Source organism: Taudactylus pleione, unplaced genomic scaffold (genome assembly GCF_031769625.1).
Source record: "Taudactylus pleione unplaced genomic scaffold, aTauple2 ptg000500l, whole genome shotgun sequence".
Classification (NCBI taxonomy): Eukaryota; Metazoa; Chordata; class Amphibia; order Anura; family Myobatrachidae; genus Taudactylus; species Taudactylus pleione.
In genome coordinates, this window is record NW_028284902.1 from 1,931,222 (window position 1) to 1,948,432 (window position 17,211).

Consider the following 17,211-nt stretch of genomic DNA (forward strand, 5'->3'; position numbering starts at 1 on the left):
AAATTTACGTCTAATTTTCAAGAATAAAAGATCGAGTTTCTGGATTTAATATTGAACACAGAAAATTGTAAGAATAATGAGGTGGAAATATATACGTTTTTTAAACAGGTAGATAGTAAGGGGTAAATTTACTAAGATGGGAGTTCTATTAAGAAGTGATGTTGCCCATAGCAACCAATCAGATTCCAGGTATTATCTTCTAGAAGGTGCTAAATAAATGAGAAGTAGAATCTGATTGGTTGCTATGGGCAACATCTCTTCTTAATAGAACTCCCATCTTAGTAAATTTACCCCCTATAAGTTACTTGGATTCTCAAAGTTGTCATCATAACAAATGGAAGAAAAGTCTGCCGTTTTCTCAGTTGATAAGACGTAATTACAGCACCTTGGATAGATTTGATGAGCTTTGTGAGATATATAAAAACAGGTTCCTTGAAAGGGGATATTCTCACTCACTTATCATATCAGCCAGAGTTAGATCTTAAAGGGTCTATTTACTAAGCAATGTTAGGAGACAGAGTAAAAAGTGATAAGAAAGTGATAAGGTGCCAGCCAATCAGCTCCCAACTGTCATTTCATAGGCTGTGTTTGAAAAATGACAGTTGGGAGCTGATTGGCTGGCACCTTATCACTTTCTTATCACTTTTCACTGACTGCTTAGTAAATAGACCCCTTAGAGAGACAGACTCTAATTGCCTATTACAAGGAAATAGATAAACGAAGTGGATCTGACCAATTGAAATGTGCTTTTGTCACTCAATATAATAGTTCTCATAAAGAAATACAAGGAGTATTGAATAAATACTGGTATATCATTAAAATTGACCCAGTATTGTCATCTGTTATGTCAAAAAGACCTGAAATCATATTTAAAAGGCCTAGAAATATGAAATCTTATCTGGCACCCAGCACTTTGCCGATATTAAAAGAAGTAGGAATTAATAATCCTTCATTTTTAGATGGGGTTGATAGATTTTATACATGTGGTAAATGTAAAGTGTGTGTACATGGATTAAAGGGGAAGAAAAAGTTTTGTGACATAAAGGGTAAAGAATATAAAGTTAAAGGTTTTATTAACTACAATACCACCTTTGTAGTATGTTTATTAATCTGTGGTTGTGGTAAATATTATATTGGTAAAACCAAAAGAGCTTTAAAAATTAGGATATTAGAGCACTTGTGAAATATCAAAAATAAGGTAGAGAACCACAGAGGGCCCAGACATTTTAAAAATTGTCAGAAGAGTGATTCCACCTCCCTAAAATTTATGGGATTAGAGCATATAGGAATAGACAAAAAAGTGGTGATCGCGAAAATAGATTAGCCAAAAGAATAATCTTTTGGATAATCACGTTCAATTCATTGTACTCTTTGGGGTTAAATGAGGGATTTGAAATTACCCCATTTTTGAGATGCTAAATTATTTCCTGTTTTTTCCTTTCGCATCACATTTGTTTTCATATATGACTTGTTTTTACATTGCGTGTTTTTATAAAATAAAAAATATTTTTTGTTGTTGTTGTTTTATACGTTCGCTCTTGGACCATTTAAAGAGACAGTGGGCCTGATTCAGAGCCGGACGCTCTTTCAGAGCGCTCGCTCTGAATCAGTGCCCGCCTATTGTTTTTTTAGAGCGGCCTCCTGGCCGCTCGCATAGCTGTGGGTTACCACCCACAGCTAGTGCGAGCGGCCAGGATGATGGTCAAGACCATCGCGACCATCGGACTTGCGACGAGACCCTTGTGGTAGGGTCTCGTTGCCGCAAGTCCCAGTGGACTTCTTGCTATTACAGAGCAAGAAGTCCACCCACTTGTGATGTCAGTGGGGCCGGCCCCAGACGGTAGGCGTTCCCATGGGAACGCCTCCGTCTGGGCAGCCACGCCCACGGCACACCCACCAAAGGGGGTGTGCTGTCACTCAACATCGACAGCACGCCCCCTTAGTAGCGAGACCCGGAGCGATGGCTTGCCCGTCGCTATCCGGGTCTCGTGCTTGCGCACGACGGAGCCGCCGCCGTCGTGCGCATGCGCACTGGGCCAACAACGACCCGCTTGCAAGCGCTCAGCACTCGCGAGCGGGTCTGAATCAGGCCCTGTATGTGTTCACTTTGAGATAATAACATGAAAACACTTGTTGTATGTGTAGATGTCTTTATGTGATCCATATTAAGATTGTTTTTTTACATATATTTGTGATGGTTTTTATATACGTGTGTATTTTATTATGTGTAGCAAATTTTGTTGGCAATACATGTGATAGGCACTGTAATTAAATATATAAATTGTTTGTACTGTATGTACAGCAATGGTGTTTTACGTGCTAAATTACATTTATTGCATTTTATGTGCTAAATTATATTCTTTCATATTTTCTGCATTTAGGCTAAACTTGGTTCGTAACATGATATCTTATAGCAATATGTGGTAGATACAATGTATTGTTTCTGTTATTGTTTTTATTATTTTATATACTTTGTATTTGTTTGCAATATTACAATGCAATTAATTACAGCTGTGGATATTTTAATGAGGCCAGTACTTTTCAATGAGGACAGTACTATTTAAATAGATGTTTGCATAACGCTAGCCAGCCTCCTGACGAAGTCCGAGTGATGAAACCAGTAGGGGCGTGGCTTGGTGTTTGAGATCGTGGTCGGAAGCAAGCTCCCGGAGAGCCGATTGGAGGCGTCCAGGTCAGCGGCCGGTGATTGCCTTGTTCCTTCGTTATATGCTGTATACACTTGCAGTGGTGTAAACCACCCTTTCTGGAATGCTTAATTGGTTATTGGGAAGATTGCAATAAAACTGTTATACTTTTAAAGCACTATGTGGCGCCCCCTTTCTCTGTCGGCAGCCAGAATGTCGGCATCTATGACATAGACCCCTTCATCTCTCTCCACTTTATCTCTCGCCAAGGCTTAACACATATATGTTTTTAACAAAAACAGCAAAAATGTATCGTGTGCAGCCCCCATTACACGCCATGGGGGGGTACATGGATGCAAAAAAAAATAATAAACAAATAAATAATAATAATAATAATAATAATAATAATATTAATATAACACTGTATAACTGACAAATCAGTGATTTCTCTGCTGTTTAATAGTTGATACATGTTGGGAAGCGTTATTTGTCAATCTCTCCATCCAAAATGCCGGAGGAAACACTTCTGTATGTTTAATAGATTGACCCCCTAAGGCTGTTACCATGGAGATATCAGCCAGGGTGACCCAGCATTGCGGCATCAGATCTCAGCAGTTTTTAGCCTAATTAGTCTGCAGCACCAGCTGGCGATCCCTTACTGTATCTGGAGCATTAACCACATGAACGTTACTTTTGCTCTGTACTGTAGACATACACACTCTGACATTATGCAATTTGCTAATTACAGCTTGCACTAATATTGTGAAACCTCCACTAATTGCCAGCCTCACCTGCATCTAACTCCATATCTGACCCACCTGTTTATGTAGTGCATCCAACTCCTGTTGCTAAGGGCACACGTCCACTAACAGACCTAAAAACACCTGTACGATTACGACATTGTAATCGTGCAGTCGTTTGTCAGTCTGTGCTGTGCCTACACTGAGCGTTCAGTCGTTCAGTGTAGGCATAATCAATCATCCCCTAACATGCTCAACCTGACATTATCGTCAGGTTGTTCAGCATGTTCGGCTGATGATTGTTGTCGGAAACGACCAGCGGGAGTGCGCATCGCTGGTCGTTTCCGACGTTAATGTGGCCGATTCTTAAACGATTCATGAGCGATAGAATGATAACGATATCTTTATCGTTCAATCGCTCATAGAAATCGGCTAGTGGATGTGTGCCTTGCGGTGTCATTCACATTTCTCATATAACACAATATTCACACCATATGTGACACTTCACCCCATTACCTGCAAATACAGCTGTGTCTAACTCAATCTTTGCTCCCCCCCACCCACACAATCATACCAGGTCTATTTTCTCACCACACGTCATCACAGACGTCTATACTCTTCCCTCCCCTCCAATTATACAAGTCGATTGTGTTAGTCATCCCTGTGACGTCACCTGTCTCTTTAATACAGTGCGTCTCAGTCTCACTCAACCCTGTGGCCAAAATACTGCACAAACTCTACTACTCCCCCCACACTCTCCCGCAGGCATTGTAGAAGACAGGTTTACAAGGCACAAGTCTTAAGTCAGATACCTTTTCCTCATCACTGTCGATGATTTACAGCACATTGCTACATACTGGTTTTGTAATCACCAGAGCTGCAATTCATTCATGTTTTCCTCAGTAATTTACAGTATCCTTTAATGTCATTTAAAATAAAAAAAATAATTCAGATCTTTATGATACAATTAGAACATTGAGCACTAGTTTTACCTAATCAGTACATGGTGATATGCATCTAATTCACACTTCAGTGAGGGAATTCTGTTCTGGAATTGGATACAATTTTGGTAGATTATAATTATGTGCTCTCAGGATACTGTATTACGCTGTTGTATGAACCATTATTGGACTGAACATCAGCAACTGGTGATGACCTCTAACAAAGACTGATTCATTTCAGCCATTTGGCTATTGGTGGGGAGGAAGCTCTGCTATCTATTGTGCCAGAGATAGACCACCCATTTTCTATCATGATACAGTATAGCTGAATATATCATATACAAAGCTTATACATGCACATACATTGCATTGCCATCAAAACCTATAATCACATTATTTTGTAACTAGCTTCACTGTGCGTCTTACAGTTACAAGATGTACATTGCATTATTTCCTTCTTTTTATGGAAATACCAGAACTAACAAATAAAATGTGTCTGTGAGCGTCTAGTGTTATGTACCTGTTTACAGGCAGCACTGTACTGTAAGAGGAACATATATGGGCATAAAACAGAAATCTATAAATAGACAACCATGCATAATGTCATGTACATACCTTTTGTTTTGGGATCGGATCCCTCCTTTTGCAGAGCAGAATTTTTTGCAATTTCCGGATCCTTCATTTTTATTTCTTTGTTCCAGCTGAAGAATTTGCTGAAATCACTAGATGCACTGTGATTGCCTGCACAGAGAGCAACCCATCCAACCCAAAGGGGGGAGAGAGAGGGAGAGAGCAGGAGGGATAGCTGCAGACGTACAGTCAGTCCTCTCCAGTGCAATGCAGCTGAGCCTCCATATTACAAATGCTGGGCTTACAAAACTATTTGATTCCTTAGACCTAAAAGTAATGGTTATTAATCAATGAATTGCAGTACATCTGTGCAGTGTATTGCATCTAAAGGTGCGTACACACTGGGCGATAGAGGAACGACTGTACGATTACGACATTGTAATCGTACAATCATTCATCTTCCTGTGCAGTGGGATAATGGACCTCATTCAGAGTCGATCGCTTGCTGCAAGCGATCGCTCTGAATGAGGGCAGCCACTTACTTTTTAAAGTGCCGCCTTCTGGTCGATCGCTAAGCTGTGGGTTACCACCCACAGCTCTAGCGACCGACCAGGGTGATGGTCGCGATGGTCATCACTATCACGACCATTGGGGCTTACGCCAGACCCTAAGGTTGGGTCTGGGCTCTCGTAAGCCCCAGGGAACTTCCTGCTCTGTTTCAGCACGAAGTTCCCCACTGACATCATCAATGATGTCAGTGGGGCTGCCCCCAAACGGCAAGTGTTCCGACTGGAACGCCTCCGTTTGGCCGGGCATGCCCCCGGCCCGCCCAGCAAACGGGGCGAGCTGTCACTCAACATCGATAGCTCGCCCCGTCTGCAACGAGACCCCTAGCGACGGAGTGCCTGTCGCTAGCCGGGTCTCGCACATGCACACGAAGGAGCCGGCTCCGTCGTGCGCATGCTCTGTGGGGACCATCGACCCGGTTGCGAGCACATCGGCGCTGGCGACCGAGTCTGAATGAGACCCAATGTGCCTACACTGAACGATATGTCGTTCAGTGCAGGCAACCTCCCTCATCCTGTCGTTATCGGCTGGTTGGCCAGCATGTTCAGTCGATGATTGTTGTCGAAAAGGACCACTGGGAGCGCGAATCGCTGGTCATTTTCAACATTATACTGCACGATTACTGAACGATTAATGAGCGATTGAATGATTACGATGGTGATATCGTTCAATCGCTCATTTTAATCGCCCAGTGCATACGCACCTTAATGCAGCCCTGCAGCAAACACTTGCATAATTGTCACATTCTTGACTTCTAGTGTTCTTCTAAAAATGAGAAAACCATGATTTAGGATTGCATTAAGCTGAATATGACAGCTCAAGATGTGAAAAGCAATTTGATGATGCTAGTTATATTACACAGGTTCAGGCAGACATAGCAAACTATTCTGCTAGTTCCCACCTAGAGCGGACTGGACTGTGTTGCACAATTTCTGGCATGGGGACAAGATTAATATTTGTCTGAAAAATATACCTCCTAGGGCATACTGTACTGTACCGTCATCAGTAGTGATGGATGGGGAAACTCATATCTGCACCAACAGTAAAGTATGTTCATTTAACTGGATACATTTATCTAGACCAGACGTGGTGTGGGGAACACTTCTTAAGTGACGCGGCATCTGGCTGTCTACCCCTGATTGTGAGCAGGATCGGGGTTGTGCTGTGGGGCATGTGATGTGACCTCTTTCTTCTACTCTGTACGGGGTGGGCAGGTCACAGTCAGTGCACCCCAGTGAGTGCCAGAGGAGAAAGGTTGCTGTATCTCTGCACGGGCTCCTGTCAAAAAAGGTAATGGCATATAAGGGGCATCTGTGGGGGGTATAATAGCACATAAGGAGCACGTGGAGGAGTGTGTTGGCATATAATGCACATGTGGAGGATTTTGTTGGCATATAAAGGGCATGTGGAGGGGTCTGAGGGAATATTAAGGGCATGTAGTTCAGTCTGAGAGCATATAAGGGTCATATAGAGGTGGTCTGGAGGCATGTAAGGGATGTGGATGGGGTCTGATGGCATATAAGGAGCATGTGGAGGAGTCTGATGGCATAAGAGGGGCATGTGGGGGGTCTTTTGGCATATAAATAGCATATTGGTAATATTTGTTTGCCATTATAGAAACCCAAAACTGTAATTGTATCTGACACCAATTCCAGACCTTTTCCCTCAGGTACCAGACTGTGAACATATTGTATACATATTGTACATTCAGTAATACTAGATACTGTCTGTAAGGCATTGTGCCAATGTATACTGGGCCTGATTCAGACCCGCTCGCGAGCGCTATGCGCTCACAAGCGGGTTGATGGTGGCCCAGTGCGCATGCGCACGATGGAGCCGGCTCCGTCGTGCGCATGCGTGAGACCCGGATAGCGACGGGCAAACCGTCACTCCGGGTCTCGTACCAAAGGGGGCTTGCTGTCGATGTTGAGTGCAGCACGCCCCCTTTGGTGGGCAGGCCGGGGGCGTGGCTGCCCAGACGGCGGCGTTCCCATGGGAATTCCTACCGTCTGGGGCCGGCCCCACTGACATCACAAGTGATGTCAGTGGGAGCGCTTTCGGCTCTGTTAGAGCCAAAAGCACTCTTGGGCTTGCGGCAACGAGACCCTACCACAAGGGTCTCGTCGCAAGTCCGATGGTCGTGATGGTCTTGACCGCTCGCTACAGCTATGCGAACGGCCAGGAGGCTGCTCTAAAAAAACAGAAGGCCGGCCCTGATTCAGAGCGAGCGCTCTGTCAGAGCGTCCGGCTCTGAATCAAGCCCACTGCTCTGTATGCTAAAGCTTACAATATTCATATATAATTTTTCAAGTTCTTCTGACAGAAATATATGATTCGCTTTTGGCGTTTTTAAAGATACACAGCAGGCATGGACCTTTGTTTAACTATATGTAAGCCATTATTGTATCATATAGGACATGTAATGTAATTGTCAACAATAGTAGCTTGTCTAAAGGCATATAGGGGAAGGTTTTATTTAGCTGCGAGAAGTTGTCTGAACAACTTCAGGCAGCTTTGCAGGATGTGTGTCTGTAGTGTATACCTGCTTGCATCCTATGGAGAGATCTGTTACCTTTATGGGCTTGTACAGATGTGTCCTTACTCATTTAGTCTCAATATGCCATGCAGCCGGATATATAAAGTAATTCTGAATTTTCCATCTCCATCACTAGCTGGAAGCTGGATATTTGATGGTTATATTATGTGTAATAATATAATATTTGGTACATACTGTACTTCAACCATCCTCAGACTGGAAAATGTATCTACTGTACATTAAACATCAAATGAAGTGCTCTAATGCTCATGTGATTTGCATCTTTAAATGCCCCCGAGCAGTGTCGGACTGGGACATGAAGGGCCCACCAGGGGAATACAGTGATAGGGGCCCATGCTTAAAGGGTGTGGTCATCCACCAGAGGGGATATGGTCAGCCACCACAGATGCTTGGCTAGCCAATGGGAAAATCTTGGTGTAGTTTCTATAGAAGAGAACCAAGCCCCCATGCTGATCAGTGTACCTGGTAACTGACCATCTAATAGAGTAACAATCTATAATTTGAGGTTTGGAACCTGACACCTAGAGGAGGGATGGGTCCTCAGGCAGTGGGGCCCACCGGGGATTTCCCCTGTTCCCCTGTGGGCCAGTCCAACCCTGCCCACGAGGCTCATGTATGTAAGCCACTTGAAGGAACATATAGCAAATCACAGGTCTAGTATACTATTAGCGCCAGTGGAAAGCAAAACAGACCACCCTGTGGTTTAACTTATTTGATTATCTGGTTGTGGTGTTCCAGGTGTTGCATGCAAAACGATCAAGTAACCAGACCTAACAGCACTGGTAGGCACTAAAAACACCATTAGGAGTGCCATTAGGACTGGATCACTGTGTTAAAGCCAGTATACAGGTACTGTGTCATTAAAAAAAACACCATTAGGAGCACTGTGTTTAACTTAAAGGGGCACTGTGGGGCCGGATTCAGTTTGGATCGCAATTGCATCTGCGAATGCTGACGGAATGCAGCTGCTAATATATGCAGATGCAGCCCCATCTGTGCACAGAGACACCTACTGCTGCCATCTCTTCTGCGAGCAAACACGCAGACCAGCGTACACATCAGGAACATCGGGCACCATCGACCACTTGTGGGTAGTCTGACCTGTCTCTAATTGTGCAAGTCTCAGCACATCCAGAGAGCTCATGTGCTGTGGAGGTGATCGCACTGGCTAAATTATGGACACCCATTAAACGGCATCCACACAGTAAGGCACATCTGCGTTTTTAAGACCACCCCCGTCACCTCCCCCAAATACGTGTTTTTTGGCTTGCGAGTTCCACTCGCATGCGCACAAAATGAAAATTGCTCGGCGGTGTTGATATTTGCAATAGCGATCCAAGCTGAATCAGGCCCTGTGTCATTAAAAATACAAAAAAACCTATAGAGGAACTGTGGACTGTGGGCTGCAGCACTGTGTTAAAAAATAACATCATTAAGGTGCCATTACTAGGAATGCTGTGAGGCACTGTGTTGTGTTTCAGGCATTATGTTACAAAAATAACATCATTAGGGTAGCATTACTAGGAGCGCTGTGAGGCACTATGTTAAAACATTTTTAAATAAAACTGTTGTGTGTTCAGGCACTGTATTAAAAAATAACGTCATTAGGGTACCATTACTAGGACCACTATGAGGCATTGTGTTGTGTGTTCAAGCACTGTTTTACAAAAATAACATCATTAGGGTGGCATTACTAGGAGCAAGGTGAGGCACAGTGTTAAAAAAATAAAAATAAAACTGTAGTATGTTCAAGTACTGTTTTAAAAAATAATGTAAATAGGGTACCATTACTAGGAGCATTGGGTAGTGTGTTCAGGCACTGCATTAAAAAATTAAAACTGTTGTGTGTTCAGGCAATGTGTTAAAAATGTTTAAATAAAACTGTTGCATGTTCAGGCACTGTGTTAAAAAATATGTCATTAGGGTGCCATTACTAAGAGCACTGTGAAGTGCTGCTTTGTGTGTCCCGGTCACTGTGTGAAAAGATAACATCATTAGGGTGTCAATACTAGGAGCACTGTGAGGCACTGTGTTGTGTGTTCAGGGACCGTGTTAATTTTTTTAAAATAAAAATCTGTGTTAAAAAATAATGTCATTAGGGTGCCATTACTAGGAGTGTTGTTAGTTGTTATAGATCAGCCGATAGAAGAACAGAAGCATCAACCCAGTACTAGTGCTGCGGCTGCAGCCAGTCATGATAGTTTGTCAACATCTAATAAAAGTGGTCCAGGGGAAACAAAGTTTAAGAAAGGGCACCTGAAAACTAAACAATATTTCACAATGTTAAAAAAATATCACCTGTAATAATAAAGGAAACATTTACTGCTAAAATACGTAAAATTGCCAACATTCTCACTCAAAGGGGAAAATTTACTAAGAATCGTGTTGGGCTGGATCCCATATCGCAGCTTATCACCGGAACATTTTCCGCAGCAAATCTCAAATTTACTAAGAAATGTGTTTTGATGTTAATTGTCATTTGATGGTGGTACTGATCGTATTGTGGCATGTACGAATTTACTTGTATTGACCCTAAATCGCACATCAAATCGCAAATCCCAGTGTTGCCAAAACTCGCATGTAACCCCCCTTCAGTGTGTGGTGTGGTACTTATGGTGCATTTGGAGTGATACACCTCCTATTGGCTCAGGCTAGCTCTCCAGGGTGTGGGCAATACCTGAGAAGAGGGTCCCTGCCCATGCAGGTTTTATAACAATCACACATATAGATATAGACAAATGAAGCAACAGTTCTTGCTGAATAACTTTGCCACCAGACCTTCTCTTATAAAAATATACCACTTTATTTCTCTCCTGCACATGACTTTACAGAACACGAATGTGGTTACAGCAGCTTCTCCTCTCCCTCCAGCTCAGATACTTGGCATGTCAGATGGTATATGACAATCTTATGGATATGGTTACATTACATCACACTCTTTTTCACCAGCACAGTCTTTAAGCACAGTCACAATTAATTCTTTGCATTTTATACACACAGGTCCACCTGGCCCTTTGCTGGCTGGTGCCTGTAGTTCTCCACTTCATACATGAAGGTCCAACTGGCCCTATGCTGGCTGGTGCCTGTAGTTCTCCACTTCATACATGCAGGTCCACCTGGCCCTATGCTGGCTGGTGCCTGTAGTTCTCCACTTCATACATGCAGGTCCACCTGGCCCTACGCTGGCTGATGCCTGTAGTTCTCCACTTCATACATGCAGGTCCACCTGGCCCTATGCTGGCTGGTGCCTGTAGTTCTCCACTTCATACATGCAGGTCCACCTGGCCCTATGCTGGCTGGTGCCTGTAATCCTCTCACATAACTTATTGCACTCTGGTTCTTCTTTGGCTCTTCTAAGACAATATACAGAGTGTCTCATACACAGTCTGCCTCTCTCTGCTCCCCTTCTCTTTCACATGGGACAGCAATATACAGACTTTCCTATTGCAGCTATCACACTCTCAGCTGCAGCCCATCCCTATCCTACAGGAATGGCCCCTATAGCCACACTGCTACCACAGTGACCCAACCTTTAATGGCTGCTGGGGGGCTTTATGCATAAGGGACTCCTCTTGTCCCTTAACAATAAAGCTACTGGGAAATTCCTCTTTCCCATCTCTTCAACACATATACTGACATCTCTTACCCCTCTCATGGGAGCTGAAAACTTCACTGGGTGGCTCACACTGCAACCTTCCAGCTTTCTCTGTGGTGTCTCACAGACTTTATCTCAGTGGCCTCACTCCAGACCTCTGTCTTCTTTGGCGTTATATGGACATTGTGGCAGTCACCACATCCCCATCAATCTCCTCCTGCCAGGGAAGCACGAGGGCTAAATTTCTGCTTCCAGCTCTGACTCTCCCCAAAGATGTCTGCTCTCTTCCAAATTCTTCTTCTTAATCCCCTTTGTTCTTCCTCCCCCCTCCTTTCTCTTCTCTGCCTGTTACACACCCAGTCTCCCCACCCCTGCGTGTCTATCTCTCCAGCCCTTCCTTTACCTGAAAACTGATCCCCAGGGTTTCAGGAATATAATATCTAAAAAAGGAAGCAAGCTTTAACACTGAGAGGGGTGTATTTACAAATACCATACACACAAATCAAATCTCCAAAGGCAGAAGCACTGGAGCATGCAATACTAATTGCAATGTACTGTAATCGGAGGCAACACTTTCGCAGAACTCTTCTGATTGGTCCAAAGTCACACATGGTCCTGGGTCGACACCATGCCCTTATAAATATGCCCTACAGCCACCACGACACATGCACTGCTGGCGTGTGGTTTGAGGAGTGTGCCATATGGTTGGAAAGGAGAACTATTTGAGGATTGTTGTTGCTGGAGTAAGTAGCCTTGTCTCTTTCTGTTGTCTTGTTAATGCGTCTTCATTTTTGCCCTTTGTCATTTTAAGTTTTGTCTTGTCATTATGTGTGTGTGTGTGTGTGTGTGTGTGTGTGTGTGTGTGTGTGTGTGTGTGTGTGTGTGTGTGAAGAGTGTGTGGGAAGTGATGTTGGAGGTGTTTTTTTTTTTTTTTTCGTGTTTAGTGTTATTTGTGTTTATTGAGAAGAGCAGTGGTAGTAGGAGGCCAGTACATGTGGAGGTCTCATCAGAGTCTGACATGGAGGAGGATGAGGTATCTGTGCAGCAGCCTTTGGCGGAGTCAGAGGCTCCTGCTGGTGATGTATCTTGCACTTTGCAAAGACCAAGGACCTCATTCAGAGCTGCTCGCTGCTGGCGGGCGCTCGCTCTGAATGTGGGCGTATATTTTATTTATTATTATTATTTTTTTTTTTTTCTCCGGCTACTCGCTAAGCTGTGGGAGACCACCGAATGCTTGTGCGAGTGGCCAGGAGACCGTTGCGATAATCGCGACCATCGGTCTTGTGACGAGACCCTGGGGTAGGGTCTAGCTGCCGCAAGCCCGAGTGGACTTCCTGCTCTAATAGAGCAGGAAGTCCACTACTGACATCAGTAGTGATGTCAGTTAGTCCACCCTACAAAGATCAGGCGTTCCTAAGGGAACGCCTGCGTTTGTCCGGCCACCCCCCCTACCCGCCCACAAAACGGGGCGAGCTGTCAATCAACATCGATAGCCACCCCGTCTTGTAGCGAGCCCTGTAGCAACTGAACAGCAGTCGCTCAGTGGGGCTCGCACTTGCGCACGCCGGACGCAGCAGGCCCCAAGAGTGGCCACAACGTGCGATTCACCTTTGATGAGAATGTGGACCTTGTGAGAGTGGATATAAAACATTTTAAGGTGCAGTTTGGGCGGCATGCCTCTAGAACAAGTGGGTGCAAACAGTCCCTTATTTGGAAATGAATACTGGATGAGGTGATTTGTTCTGGCTCGCTGAAGCACAGTGTTGAGGTCGACAAAAAGTGCTTCAGTGACAACAAGCATTGCGTCCAGCAGAAAATGGCTACCGTGGGGTGGATGGAAGGGCAGACCAGTGGCGGATCACCAGTTCAGCAGGAATGGCTGGTATATGAAGAGCCACTGCGCATCATTTTTCCCCCAGAAGTGGTGCAGGGTACTCATGTACATGACTCTTACGCCTGTCCCAATAATGTCTTGATGCTAACCTTTGTATTGTTTGATAAATGTTTTTTCTATTAAATAATGTTTTGTAAACATAATGTACACATCTTTCCTGAAAATGTGCATAGTTCTGTACAAATTATTTTTTTTGAAATATTTTTGCATACATGGAAGTGTCACTTTGCAATGATAAAATAAATGTGCCCACGCTGCCATCATATTAAGTGTGGCAATATTTTGCCTGGTTTGTAAAACTCACCAAAATGTGTTTTTTTTTTTTTGTACTGTGCTTTAAAATATTTATCAAAAAAAGGATATTATTGAAAAAAAATGTGAGGTTCCATGTTTTAAAGGGTATACATGATGGCTATGCAAAGTACTGTTGCTTGTATTATATTTAAATAGTTAAACCTACATGGGATCCCTCTCTGATAGTTTACAAAACATGTCCATGCACATGTGGCCAGCCATTACTAAATGTGTCAAAAACAACCATATTTCAAAACAGTATTTTAATTTTATTTGTTTTCACGTGATACTTCACAGGCAAAAGTACAAGCGTCAAAAGTAAAATCATCACACCCACCCTTAAGGCTGGATGAGGATCAGGCAGGTAAAGATTTATAGTGCATTCTCTCTTAAAACACAATCTTGGAAACAAAAATACACAATACATTTTTTTCAAGGGCCAGCATGCTAATCCGTCAGACAAAAACAAAAGCCTTCCAGCCTCACTCAGGCAAATGAAAACCAACGATTGCACCAGACACCACACACACCTCCATGTGCACCACCATTTGGTATCTGAAAAAATAAATAAAAAATAAGCATGTTTTCATTCACAAAAGTGACATTCCCACTACATTACTCATTGTTCACTTAGTGAGTGTTAGATGAATCTTTTTATTTACTAACAATGTGGCACAGTGGATAATGTAAACAACACAAACGGTCAACATATACTGTACCTACTTTTTATTAAAGTATCCTTGCAAGATCCTTATGTGCATCTGAAGTATATTGTAAGTGTGTGACACTTAAAAAATGGTCCACTTCAAAATTATTTTCAATCCTTCATACATCAACCTATTGACATTTCTATCAAATCTAAAAAAAACCTGCTTCTTGGGCTGCTACACTGTTTTATGTTGTTTGTGGGTTCTGTCATAATTGTTTAAATATTATTTTTGTGCCACGTTCCTCAATTGTCTTTGTCTATTCTGGATGTCCTGTTGCATTTCATTCTTGCACACATACTCACCTCATGACCTGCTTTAGTTCCATAGAGTATTGAGCCACATTCGCCCACATAAGAGCCACTTGCTGAACCTGTACAACCCAAGAAGAATTCATCACCTTAGATATGTTTCCTGTAACACCATTTAGGCCAGAACACCAAGCCCACCCACCCCAGACTTACAAGAGCCACCTAGGACTCCAAATACTGATGCTGCTTCTGCCTTTTACACCTCCATGGCTGCTGTCAATGACCGTCATGTGGAGCTAATGGACACACAATCGAGACAGTTGCTATTAATGACAACTTTGTAAACATAACAGCAGTCTGTCAACAGTTAATGTAACCATCAAGTGACACTGTTGGAAAAATTAATTGTAATATTAATAGTAATCTAGAAAGTTTTGCTAGAATAATGGAATCCAATCACTGTGTACTTGAGGCACAAACCAATGCAAACATTATATTTCAAGGGAGTTTTTTAAGTCTGTACCAAAATCATACAAATGTCATTAGGGATCTGAATGCTATCATGTCCTGAATGCTACCACGCTACCATGTCCATAATAACTGCTTACCAGAGTCACAAACTAGCACCACCTTCAGTTTAACTTCCTCACCTGCACCAAAGCCACCAAGGTGTGGGGCCCGCACCAGAGGTAGTGCTGCAGGTCCAAGACACTCTTCATCCTCCTCTACACAGTCTCCCAACAAAATGAACCCTTGTTTGTATGTGTGTGCATGTGATAGGGAATATAGATTGTAAGCTCCACTGGAGCAGGGACTGAAGTGAATGGCCAAATATTCTCTGTAAAGAGCTGCAGAATATGTGTGCACTGTATAAATAACTGGTAATAATAAATAAATACATTTTATAATTATTTAGATCATGGCCATTAAATGATGGATTAATGAAGGTGAATAAATTAATTTGCATACACTTATTACCAACACTGACACTGTGGGGGAACACATTGGTTAAGTAGTTCACACCAGCAGGTGTGGTCACACATTATTTTAGATTTAAAACAAAAAAAAAGATAATTTGGTCAATACTGGAGTGGGGCATGTTTGGAGGTGTTTAGTTTTGCAGATGGTGTGCTAGTTTATCAACAATATAATCCACAATTTTATAGGCAGTTCAAATACCAAGGTTGTGTCATATACTTACAGGTGAAATAGCTGGCAATCACCAAAGCCCTAACCTGCCTCCCACTTTCTGTGGTCACAGTGTCGACAGATGTCACAAATAGCCCTGCCTGCTCATTGTCTATTGCATAATCTAGTGTGGTTGCTGCAAGTACAAATGATGCAATAGACAGCAGCTGAGCACACTGTGGAATATTTTATCAAACGAATATAGCAAAATCCCACCAGGGTTATCAAGACAGTGGAACTGAGATTGTAATAGCCTAAATGTATGTTTTATCACAGATCTAGTGGTCTTATGTGCATCATTATACTTACGCTCAGCAGGACTATCAGGAAGTGACAATGGAGTCAGTAGCCAAGAGAAACAGTCAAAGCCTGAATCCCCTGTAAGACAAATGCAAAAATGCAGGTGAAGGTTAACATGACAAAATTAATAGATGTATAGTGACAATTTAACCATAAACATGTCTACTTACCCAGCAGTCATCCTTCCAGTATTTTTTCTGCCTCAAACTTAGCATAGAGGGATGACTGACTAAGGATAAAGGCATCATGAAATGATGCCAGGATAGCCCACCACAATACTCATGACTTGTTGTCTTGCATCACAATCTACCTGCAAATTGGTTTGATGCCCATGGTGCCAGTTGTGATATATGTGGGCCCTAGCCCTAGGTGGTCTCAGCCCGATATATGTGCAGTCTATAGCACCCAGGACATTTGTCATGGCTGTAATGCTATAAAAAGCTAACTTGACATCATGCCAATGTGACTCATGGCTAAGGAAGCAGAAATAGGTGTAGGAGAGGGTCTTAAATGCAGCTAGGACTTGACCCACGTAGCAGGAGAAGGTGACTTGCAATATTCCAACCACCCTCTCTGTGACTGACTGAAAGTACCCAGTAGCCAAAAAATGCAGAACAGCCCAGCAGTTTGAGTTTGCTTAAGTTGGCTCATAACCGTGCAGTGTCTGGCTCAAGCTGAGCTTTAACAAGGTAATACAGGTGCTTTATATTGTTGCTGTTGAGGTGGGACATCTAGTTGACCTTGTCATCAGAAACGGCATAGAGATTTAACAGCCCACTGAAGAAACTAGGTCTACATAGGCTCTGCGATATCCCTGCTGGTTCCTCTGTTCTGTTTCTTGCTCCTGGGACCTTTGAGTCAGCTGGAGCAATCCACATGAAAGCAATTTATGTGCCACATGACAGAAAAACCTGCCTGAGTTATGTTTGGAAATACAGACAATGAAGCAGCTGACTTGGTCA

General features: G+C 43.1%; 2 protein-coding genes across 3 annotated transcripts in view; one reads left to right on the forward strand and one right to left on the reverse strand.

Annotated features, from left to right (window-relative positions):
• The window catches only part of MREG (melanoregulin), a 98,138-nt gene extending 93,052 nt beyond the window's left edge, over window positions 1-5,086 (reverse strand). For both annotated transcript variants that reach the window (XM_088449927.1, XM_088449926.1), the window contains exon 1: window positions 4,942-5,086. In XM_088449927.1, the coding sequence (XP_088306053.1) occupies window positions 4,942-5,008 (67 nt within the window). In that variant the 5' untranslated portion in view covers window positions 5,009-5,086. The remainder of the gene's footprint in view (window positions 1-4,941) is intronic.
• Window positions 5,087-6,538: 1,452 nt separating this feature from the next.
• Window positions 6,539-17,211, forward strand: part of LOC148501830 (putative methyltransferase DDB_G0268948) — an 84,241-nt gene continuing 73,568 nt past the window's right edge. Inside the window, exon 1 of the mRNA XM_088449930.1 lies at window positions 6,539-6,753. The gene's annotated coding sequence lies outside the window, so the exon portion shown is untranslated. The remainder of the gene's footprint in view (window positions 6,754-17,211) is intronic.